The 11,363-nt window shown below is 40.0% G+C and overlaps 1 protein-coding gene across 2 annotated transcripts; it reads right to left on the bottom strand.

The window, feature by feature from the left end:
* Nucleotides 1-5,268: 5,268 nt before the first annotated feature.
* Nucleotides 5,269-11,013, bottom strand: LOC5506937 (transcriptional regulator Myc-A). 2 transcript variants are annotated; one of them, XM_032375407.2, is made up of 3 exons: nt 10,922-11,013; nt 6,927-7,456; nt 5,269-6,696 (listed from the first exon to the last, which is right to left on the bottom strand). In XM_032375407.2, coding segments are annotated over exons 1-3 (1,002 nt in total). In that variant the 5' UTR covers nt 10,924-11,013; the 3' UTR covers nt 5,269-6,226. The 2 variants fall into 2 exon arrangements, with proteins under 2 accessions (XP_032231298.1, XP_001627619.2); XM_001627569.3 differs by lacking the exon at nt 10,922-11,013 and adding an exon at nt 7,780-7,935.
* Between the last annotated feature and the right edge of the window lie 350 nt (nt 11,014-11,363).

The raw sequence follows: 11,363 nt of genomic DNA on the forward strand, positions 1-11,363 counted from the left end.
AAAGAAACATCCGCGCAGAAAAGTGGAGGGAGGCGAGGAAGAGTCAGGGGGGACAGGAGAGGGGGTGGCGAGGATGGAGGGAGGTAGAGTCAGTGGGGACAGGAGATGAAGTGGTGAGGAAGGTTCATGACTTGTTGTCAAGGAGCATTCATTCATTATATGTTGTCAAGGAGAATTCATTTATGATATGTTGTCAAGGAGCATCCACTCATGATATGTTGTCAAGGAGCATTCATTCATGATATGTTGTCAAGGCGCATTCATTCATGATATTTTGTCAAGGAGCATTCATTCATGATATGTTGTCACTAAGGAGCATTCATTCATGATACGTTGTCAAGGCGCATTCATTCATGATATTTTGTCAAGGAGCATTCATTGATGATATGTTGTCACTAAGGAGCATTCATTCATGATATGTTGTCAAGGAGCATTCATTCATGATACGATGTCAAGAAGCATTCATTCATGATATTTTGGCAAGGAGCATTTATTATATGTTGTCAAGGAGAATTCATTGATGATACGTTGTCAAGGAGCATTTATTATATGTTGGCAAGGAGAATTCATTTATGATATGTTGTCAAGGAGCATTCATTCATGATATGTTGTAAAGAAGAATACATTCATGATACGTTGTCAAGGAGCATTCATTCATGATATGTTGGCAAGGAGCATTTATTATATGTTGGCAAGGAGCGATTTCAAAGTTCGCTTAGAGATTGCAATTTGACAGTTGAAATCGGGGATTTCGTACTAGAGAGAAGATAACTTTCAATACCCTTGTCTGCATCACGTGCTTCTTTTGATTTTGAAAAATGATGCTCCTGCATAGCCGTAGCAGGCCTCGAATTATTGGGTGGGGGGGGGAGGGGGGCAAGACACAGAAACATTAACAAAACAGTGGGGGGCACAGCCACGCCCCTATTGGTCATTTCCCCAAGTGCCCCACTCCCTGCTATGGCGCTGTTCTATTCCATCAAAATCGTTCAGCCCAGCGGTACTTAACAACACTTGACCGATTATGGAGCTAAAGGAATGCGGAACACGGGCCTTGCCGTAGATTAAAAAGAGATTCCATCCTTCCTCTCCCAATACAAGCTGGAGGTTTGAGTGATTGGCACGTCTGACGTCCTAGATCCGATATTTTTGCCGGCTGAAACTATTTTTTCGAGGGAGTGGAGCATAAAACAGAGGAAGGTGAAGATTAAGAGATCATGTCATCGTGAGCTTGGAAAAAGTGATTGTAGGGTTATTACAACCCAATTTTTTTAATGGGGTTGGTATTCAGCGTGATTATTACATATGATCGAGCTTGCAAAATTTCATGGGTCTGTTTGCAGTTCCGTGATAGAAGAGCTCCTACTGCGAATTTTTTATTTCTGCATTCCAGGTCTGTTTTTATGGAGTGTGATCCCACGCTTTTCAGTCCACGGCAAATTATCACTTAATTACCTGGGATCTCTGTTTGTTATCAGTTTCATGGTTCTTTGCCAAGGCCATTGAAACCATCTTCACAGGTGGTGGTTTCCTGTTCCGAATGCAAGTGTCAGGTTTAGTTGCCACGAGCCATAAGACCTGCAAAAGTAGCGTTGGATTCTTGGAAGTTGCGTCCGTGAGCGTTCCAGTGTATGTTGACGGTTCCCTCGCCGCGGTGTCATATTTGGTTAACTCTGATAATAAACCACGAAATTCTGAGGCAGTTCTAATCTGCGTGTTCATGATTTTAGATATTAGCATATGATGAGTCCGTAATAATTTCTGTCACATATTCGCTCCCCCCCCCCTCAAAAAAAAAAAAAAAAATATATATATATATAACAACAACAACAACGGAACACATAAACTAAAACCAAACGGGGATGGTTATGTCTGTAACGGTATCCCTGTGTCCAGAGAACAACTAAAATGTAAGCATGATACAACTTTATTTTATTAACATTAGAGAGCTTGGTATACCTGTGTGGATTATATAAGCACGGTCCGCAGAGGTCCAATCCGCGTAGGTCCAGTCTCGCAGTCTCACTATACATATACATTTTTACATATACATGCTTAGGACAAACTTTTGCCCACTGACTAATCACGCCAGCACGGTGTCCTAATTTTTTTTTTCTACGTTTGCATGTAGCACCACTTTCTGCAATAAATACCATAATAAAAATACCATTTTTATTAGAAAAACAATTTTCTGCCAGATACCTACAATACCCCCATACCTGAGGCCCGATTTCGACCGCTGAAAAATACGACTTGCATCTCTATTAGGTCGGTAGGGAATTAAAATCTAGTGGGAGGGGCATGGACTTGATCCTATATATACCAACATCATTAAAGTATTTGTTATTTTTGTATTTTTAGGAAACACAAGATCAATTTGAATTGTTGTCGCGCCGGTCAACATTCACTCAAAGCTCATCTTTATTTGTTCATTTACCAAATGACGTCACATCCGTAATTGCATTCTCTCTACTCTGTAGGTGGGCTTGTATATTGTCTCGATGTCATTTCGATAAACGGCAACTTTTGTTGTTACGACTTTCAATTTGAGCTGAAGGCTTACCCTTAAAATCCGGTAATGCGAAAATAAGCGAATTCTTTGAAATGAAGGAAACATATAATCGTAATATGACGCAATAGAAACTACTATTTCTGGGAATTCGATCTGTATTCTTGTCACTAGTCTTGTTGAGAGGAGTCCAAACATTTTAACCTTTGCCACTGTACTAGCTCTACATGCATTCCGTTTACGTTTTCAAAAAAACGCCTGTCTTCGCTTTTGGGTTAAAAGCTGACCAAAAAATTGCACAAAAATCGTGTTGTCCTTTAGAGTATCACAATTTAGATAATGTACCACAGGAAGCCTATTCCCTCTAGGGGTACAGACCGTGGTACCTAATAGTACACATACAATATTACTGCTGGGTTTGTATTGTTGTTCTTTATTTGTTCAAGAGAATGCGGTGGTGAATATGAACAGTTGTACAAAAATAATGGGTTGTTGTTTGTACACACACAAAGAGCGTTGTGGATTTTTCACCTAACCGGGTTGGTCAAGTGCATATCCATTTCGTTGTACGATTCACCTGTCTGTGTCTGTGTACATTACAAAGGCGAAGCACACGGAACGACGACGAGTTCCATAATGTGTGTTTGGCTGTTAGAATCGTAGACATTCCTATGGTAAAAAACTACACTTTAGACGCACTCCCAGAGGGGAGGCGGTAGTGACGGTTGCTATGTTTTGATTTGTAATTAGCAAATTGTTTTCCGTTTGTGAGCAATAATTCCAAAGCCCACTGTGACAGCAAAGTAGCGATTATATTAGGGAGTGCTTATCAAATCTCCAACGTTCCTTCCTATAACTAGCCGGGCTTCCGTCCACAATAGTGATAAGAGACTTTCAAGTATTCCATCAAGAGCCGGAGAATATCTGGGTAATGTTCCGCAAAGACGAGTGAAAGGTTCACTTAAGTGCCGGTACGAAGTTATCTTCTTGAATAAACTACCGCGTTTACAACAAACACTAGGACGCGAGATTGATAACTTTAATTAGGGTTTTATCGCGAGTACGAGTCGTGCCAATCAAACACTGCGTCTATATAGATAGGCGCGCATCTAAATTGGATCTCATCTTTATTTTAGTGGCTGCGAAGCTAGAAAACCCCGAAACGCAAAAGTAATTTGAAGTAAAATTGGTCAGAAGAAATTTTCTTTAACTTGTTTTGGATTAACGTTTTGCTAACGGAATACTCGCAGAAAGCTCATATCAAGTTGGAGGTTGCCTCCCTGTGTGAGGGTTCGGAGGAATGCACCGTTGGGGTCGCTCTTGCTTTTCACTCATCGTGTGACAATCGGACGATAGACTGATGACTCAGTATAAAAAGCACGGCAAACGCGCGCCTGGAGATGACGCCTACAAGGCCCTGGTACAAGTAGTTCTTCCTCTCTATCAACGCGCACAGCTCAGTACAGACTCGCAGTGTTAATGTTTTAATATGTATAAGTGGCATTTCGCTGCCGTGAGGGAATGCTCTTATCAAAAGCGCTCCATTTTTTCTCCTGACCTCTTTACGACCGATGCATTTCCGGTTATTTCAGAATTAAATTGTTGCCAAGGGACACATAATTCATAAGAAAAGCCATTTCTTTGCACTGGATTTGCGCACAAAGGTGGCAATCTGGCATGCAGTGTTGTAATACCCCTGTAAATAATCTCCGCACACAGAGCTCGGCGTATTGCGGAACCACTTAGATCTAAAGTGCGGTTCCAGTTGTTCACCCCCTTGTTTGTGGGAATACCTCTTGAGACTCTTAAGAATATCTTTTTCCAACTCGGGAAAACTTCTAAGACTCGGAAAAATTAGAAATGGGGTTGATGACTCTCCCCTAATCCTCTTGTGTTATCGTTCAGGACTCTAGATGCAAAGCTCCTCAAATCCAGCCCTTCAGTGAACATAAAATAAACTTATTAAAGGACGGACTCGGTCCTACTGTTGAGCGCGCAAACCAATCGCTAGAGTAGGGAACTCCGGCTTTTAGAGGCTGGTATGTCCTAGTATAGGGATTCCAATGACCGTAATATTTTCCCACGCCTCTGTACAACTCTTAGGTGGCAAACCGGAAAAATGTAACCGCAATATTTATTCTTTCAAATGGTGTTATTTTACTGTTATCGGCAAGTGCTTACGCTCAACCTTGGGATTTTGCTCTTGTGAAAATAAGAGTTTTGTTATCGGTCGAGCGAGCCCTTTGTCGTGTAGTCTGATTGAGCTTACTTGTCTTTAATGCGAATATATAGGCATAGTATGCAATCAACTTATCTTCCTTTGTTTGTTTGTTTTAAATAGCTTGTTTACTGTGTTAGATAAATTTTGCGCAATCCGTGGAAACCACTCTGAATAAAAGTTTATACCCAAGGATTTTTGCTATTCGATCGATCTAAATTGCCAAAAATAACAAGAACAATTTTCAACATTTATTATCCGTCAATGGTAGGTAAATTATGTTCTAATTGTAGCTTTAAAAATATCATTCCGAGATCTCTTTGAATTTTCCGTCTTTGCAATTCTTTCGAGCGAGACCTTATAGAACATTCCAAATATTTAGTTCGACCTATCGGCAACTACCCATTTACCTGTAGCGATGCTGCCAAGTCTAAAAACCATAAAAAACCATTTCACTATCCACCCTAATCCCATATAAACAACTGCTACTAATCCATCCAAACGAATAAACCTATGAACAACAAACCAGGCATACGCCATGTAAATCTTTACCCTGTGGAATTTATTTTTTTAAAACAACAACTACCAGGGGCAAAACGTCACGTTCAAAACAGTAACAAGATTATCATTTTGGAAAATTGGCTCAACTAACTTCTCTATTTTTTCAAGTGTTTTCATTCTAAATATATCATATATATATGTGGATTTGAATGTACAATTTTAGTAGGAATATCTCCTACTTTAACACGTCAGGCATAGCTATTACGTACTGGATTAAAATAGATTTTTTTCCTAGAAAAATAGAATTTGACGAGAGGCCGAGGTGCGTCGAGCACTCATACACCATTACTATACCAGTCAGCCGCTGAAACATGCGCTAATCTTGACGAACCAGCCATAAAGGCATATACCAAGTTTTACATTGTAAAATAGATTATTTTTGTGCAATTGCGGTGAATGGATTCACAACAATACGTTGCTATGGAATATACAAGTCATTCTTATTTACGCACCGAAATCAAAGAATCGCGCGACTGATTGAGGCTATCATAATTAGATGCAAATCTAGAACCGACCATTTCGCGCGCTTGCCCTCATTATGCAAAACTATTTTCATTCATCGAAACGTCTGTTGTGCAATAACAAGCTTCTAAAGCGACAATGTTCAATAATCAATTAATGGGAAATGTTATTTCAAAAAATGCAGTCAAAATTTACTAATGGTTTTTAGAGATCGGGCTAAAAGCAAAGCGATCTCAAGACTTTTATAACGCTGAATGTGCGTAAAATTCACAACAAACAACAGCCCGGCACTAAGAGCAGTGAGAATCAAGGATCACTAAATATATAATAGCCGGTTTCACGTATAAGGAATGTGTAGGTTATCTAAGAAATCCTTACTTCTACCTCTTTCCTAACAGAATGTGGATATTTACAAGTTAATCTACATGATTTTAATATGAACCCTTGGTTGAACGATCTCGGACGCCGAACGTGTGTTAATTTCGCTTTAGCGCAGAGTACCTTTTCATAAGTTCCTTTTTCCGTTCCTTCTCCTTGTCTAATTCAGCTAACAATTTAGTTTCCTCCTCTTTTAATTGTTCAACATAGTCCCGGGCCTTTCGGAGAATTGTCACTTTCGGTGATCGTTCGTTCTCTTCGAGCTCTGGAACCTCCGCTCTCAGCTGATGAAAACTCGTCTTTAGATCATTCCTTCGTTTCCGCTCGAGGACATTGTGGACGGCTCTTTTGGACTCACAATCATGCTCTTCCTCCGATCCACTACTAACGTGTCGTTTCGTTTTCGAATGAGAGGTGGTCTGATTCACTGGCTTGGCCCTCACTGCAACCGGTCTCAGCTTTTTCACCGGGGGTTCTTCTTTAGTAGCGGTGGTCGCCGGCCTTTCATTCAGCTTTCTCTTCGTTTTGATGGTCGGCTTCTCGATTGTGACAACATCTATTTCCTCTTCTGTGAATGAAAAATGATTAACGTATTAGCTTTGCAGGGAAATTAGAAGCTCTTCAGTAAGAAGCATTAAACCTGACTAGATCACATAAATTTGCTAAATGCACAAATAAATCGGAGAAACCTACATGATAACAAAACGGCACTGATCACAACAATAGAGGCCATACACATAATCTTGCACAACTTTTGACCCGTTCGAATTCGTGAATCAAATATCAACATTCGCTTACCGGAATCACTGGAGTGTGAGCTGCAAAAGCTCTGTGTATCGTTCATAGGGTATGGAAATACTGTGGAAGGATCTACACAATCTGAACTGATGTATTCAACCGGCGGAGGTGTCGAGCACGGCGTCTCGTACAGGTCTTCACTGGGATGTGTCACAAGTTGTCGTAAATCTGTAAACGTTTCATACGCCGATCCATTCCACATACAGTCCTGGATTAATTTCGATTTAAGGCTTGAGCAATTCTTCTCTACCGTCGGTGTAGACTGAGCTTCGTCGTCATCTAAGATCTCAGAAACGATCTGTAGTGTATCTGCTACAGAGGAACTAGAAATCATATGAACCGGTGAATCACAAGGGGACCTTGAGGGAGATCTCGGGGGTGTAGGAAGAAGCTCGAACTTTTTCCAAATATCCATAGGTACCGTAGCTGTGTAGCTATCGGATTTGTCATCGTCTTTTTCCGGGTGAAAGAAGTATGTCGCGTCCTGGTCCAAAGCAAACGGTTTGATTTGTTCAATCTTCACCATCATCCTGTGGAATTTTTTACAAACACAAATTAGTGCAATCAGAAACGGAAATGGCAGCGGCACTCCTCCCCCAATCTGAAGGCGTTCCATAGCTGAGACTGTAACGTTATTTGACGCTTTATTCAAGCCTAATAGAACCAAAACAGTATTCGAACAGTCACCTGTTCAAAGCTAACCAAAACGGCCAACAAATAGACGTATAAAAATCCGGTAGTCCTTTTAAATTGATTAATTCTGCAAGTGATGAATGAATGAAGTTCGTTTGCCAAGAATTATCCATAAGCCGGTAAAAATATTTCATTTTTGGCAGCAATCTTCAATCAGTACCTTTGGTGGTAGCTGTACCCAGCAGTATTACTGCTTGTCCGGGTGTACCGAAGGTGAGCCGATTTATGCGACTGTCTTCGAAATACTACAGCCTAAAAAGAGGCCGGGTTTGAACTACGATAGAAATTTCAATTCAGTGACAAACATTGGTTTTACAATACAATTGTTAATCTTAGCCAATCAAAGCGCGCGAGGTTTTTTCTCCATGGTAACGTCCCGCCTTTAATTACTATTCACGTGACAATTTGCAGAGTCAGGTCTGCCGGTATGCGAATATTTAGACGAAACTTTGAATATCTTACACCCAAAATAACCTTAACCTTTCGAAAATAATCCCAGCACTCGTTAACTCAAGGCAGAGGAATACTCGAGAGATAGCTATTTAGACGAAGGATTAGGTGATGTTCAAAAGGTTACTCATATTTTGACGATAGTAATCTATTTATAGTACCTTAGAAAAGGGAACGAAAAAAAAATCACCAAAAGGCAAATAAACAGAAGTCCAAAGCCATTTCTAAACAGTATTGTAATTCAATCGTACGAGCTCTTGTTTATCTTTTAAGCAGTAAAAGTGTTTAACAAATGATTTTTTGTTAAAGTATACTTTTGTTTTAATAAGATTGGGCTTTATTATTGTAATCAATTACCGATGTGAGAGGAAATTGTCTGTTTTCCATTTCAACACGAAGGGAAACCCAACGATTAAAAAGTTATTCGAAGTTGGCATCAATTTTTGGCTCGTCACAGTCGAAGAGGGCAGCTGGTTGACAGCTGTGTTGGTGTAACGCTCGACCTAAACTCACGGGCCGTGCATTCAATACCCTAGTCTCCTCGCAGCCGCATTAAGGAGACTATCAATACCCAATTCTTCTTGCAAAATGAAGCGGAAACACAATATCTCGACCTTGTATCATCTCAAGGGCCAGATTTTAATCTAAAGAATTACATAACATAACATTTAAAATTTGTAAAGTCAACCTTGGGCTGAGCTTCATCTGTTTTGCGCGGCCTGTGCACATTCTTTCGTTTGTTTGCACACGGCTTTCCAACAAAAGGGTCGCACGCGCATATCACTTAGGACTTTAGCATTCCTCAGTGATTTCGATGCTTTCAGTGGCAAAAAACATTAGGCTTTTGAAATGCGGAATAAAAGGTATTGTAATACAAAACCACAAGAGCCGTTGAGTCTACTGGATTTTGAATTGTTAATATTCGAATCATATAAACGGGGAAGTATCAAACTAAGAGGTTTAGAAATTGGAACGTGTAACTCAATAAAACGGAAACTAGTCATATCCCAATTTTATGCACTTTACTTAAAAAGCAGCCGAGATTTACAAACATCCGAACCAAGGTCAATTAGGTCATCCACCGATTAAACGCGCAACGCCGGTCTTAAAATCTTTACATATAGATAAAAAGAACAAACTGTTTACGCTTCAAAGTAGTGCATTCCTCGCCTGTGGTTAAAATGGAATAAAGCAATCTAGTAAAACAAATGGCGTATCGCCACAGCAGGTTTTGTTCTATTGCAGTAGCATTCTATTGCCCTATTGCCTTTTTTACTTTCCGTGAACTTAAAATTTAAAATAACTAGCCGGCAAAGAACTAATTCGTCGTAGATTGTAAGAGATCCAGCATATAAATAAGGCTAAATAAATGCGGAAAACGATAGACAGACGGTAAACGAACTTTGTGGTTGTTTAAGAGGCCTTAATGGAACATAATTTATTCTCTCTCTCTCTCCCCTGTTTTATCGGTGCGACTCTAGATGTCTTCCGTAGTGTTCCAAAGATCGCACGTACTACTACAGCGCGCACTCGCGCCCTGCTGTAACGCAACAGGTGGCGCTAGCTAAATTACGCGACCACTCTCATTATTTTAGCAAATTTTGAAATTACTTTAACTTGTTGAAAAGAGCGTTCAAGTACTTTTAACAAATCGACGCTCTTGTTAGGACGCGAAGACGCTTGGACTGCATATTATCGCAAAACTAACCCGACACCGTAATGTCTGGACATAGCACTCAAATAACTGACATTCCATCGCTATCAATCAAAGAGTGAGTCCAGGAAGGGACCAGGAAGCTTAACAGGGGGTTTATTGATATTATATTTTTTGTGACAAAAGTTCTGGTTGTTGTGACAGAATTTTGCACAATGGTCTAACTATAGATGACTATAAATGTGAGTTTGTGTTTCAGCTTTTCACACTTCACTGTCTAATGAAGTGTCAGTAATTTTCTGGTAATTATTCTAATTTCATTATCGTTTTATTTCTCGTCAGACTATTTTCTTGATACAAGATTAGCTAAAGGTATCAAGAGCTTGAGTTTTTAGTAGTGTTTAAGGGACATGTTTACGCTAAAATCCGGCTTTGATCCCATCGCTTTGTGTGTGGTTTTTGTCTTCAGAAAAGAACTAGATTTCAAAATCCTTGTGATATGCAAGATGTGCAAATTAATTAAGTTTATAAGGCATTTCCTTTTGTCTTGCGGAACTAAAGAATGTATGTATTGTGAACGCTGCGGTTTCTTGTTTTGTAAAGAGCCGGTCCGTAGATAAGTTCTTAGTCACAATGGTTACTCTTATTATATTGCGGCTTGGAGTCGAGGTGATATTTTTTTGCGTAACACCAACCGTCATCTATTATGCCGGTTTGTAAACTGGTTTGTGATTGGCCCAAAGGCATACTAATGCATGAAACAAAGTCGAATATTATTTTTGGAGATTGTGTGTGATAATTATGCTGATGGAGCCAGTACCCGCGCATCGAATTTCAAAATTGAAATCAACCAAAATTTACTACAAAAGTCACGTGACGGCACACGCCGGGTGACAGGGTTGAAAAAAATGCAAGTGTGCAATCAAAAGGGGCAATGGAGTGAAATCATATAACAACCCTAATGTTATAGGCCGGTGGCCATAATGATCTACCTCCTCTAATTATTTCTGCAAACTTGGAGTATAGTTGAGCAACAAGTATCATATTCATCACACACTGTTCGTAAAGTCGCTTCGTTTAAACATACTAAATATCACAGTTTTCCCTTTAGAAAGATCAGTTAGGTAATGTCTGTGACCGCCCTTGAGATCCAGGGGAGCGTCCCGCACTGGGTAAAGTTGATAATAAAGCTACTCACATCTCGGGTGCAATAGCAATCTCCTCGGCTACGCTTGATGTCTGTACCGAATCGCTGCCAATAATACTCTGAAAGCCGGTCCCAAGCGTGCAATAATGACTGACATCGGATAACTCTGCGCGCGCATTGTTATTATTTATTTGTTTGAGTTGATCACTAGCTTCCGTTTTATACCGGCGGAAAGCCAAAGGGCGTAGAGAACTTCGTAAAAAATTACCAGTTTAAGTTTGTTTTGGGCAAGAGTTAATCCCATGTGTTGTCGTTTTACTGGGAATTTTTCAAGCTGCGTTCAATAAGCCAGTCAAATACCACCGCTGGATCCTGTCCCTGCAATTTGAGCCCTGCTAGAGTAGTATAATGTTTACACTTTATCATAACAAAGAAAACGGATTAGACAAGAAAAGGGAAGGTTTGACAGGAATCGTATACGTGGGTGACTAGC

Source organism: Nematostella vectensis, chromosome 4, assembly GCF_932526225.1.
Source record: "Nematostella vectensis chromosome 4, jaNemVect1.1, whole genome shotgun sequence".
Classification (NCBI taxonomy): domain Eukaryota; kingdom Metazoa; phylum Cnidaria; class Anthozoa; order Actiniaria; family Edwardsiidae; genus Nematostella; species Nematostella vectensis.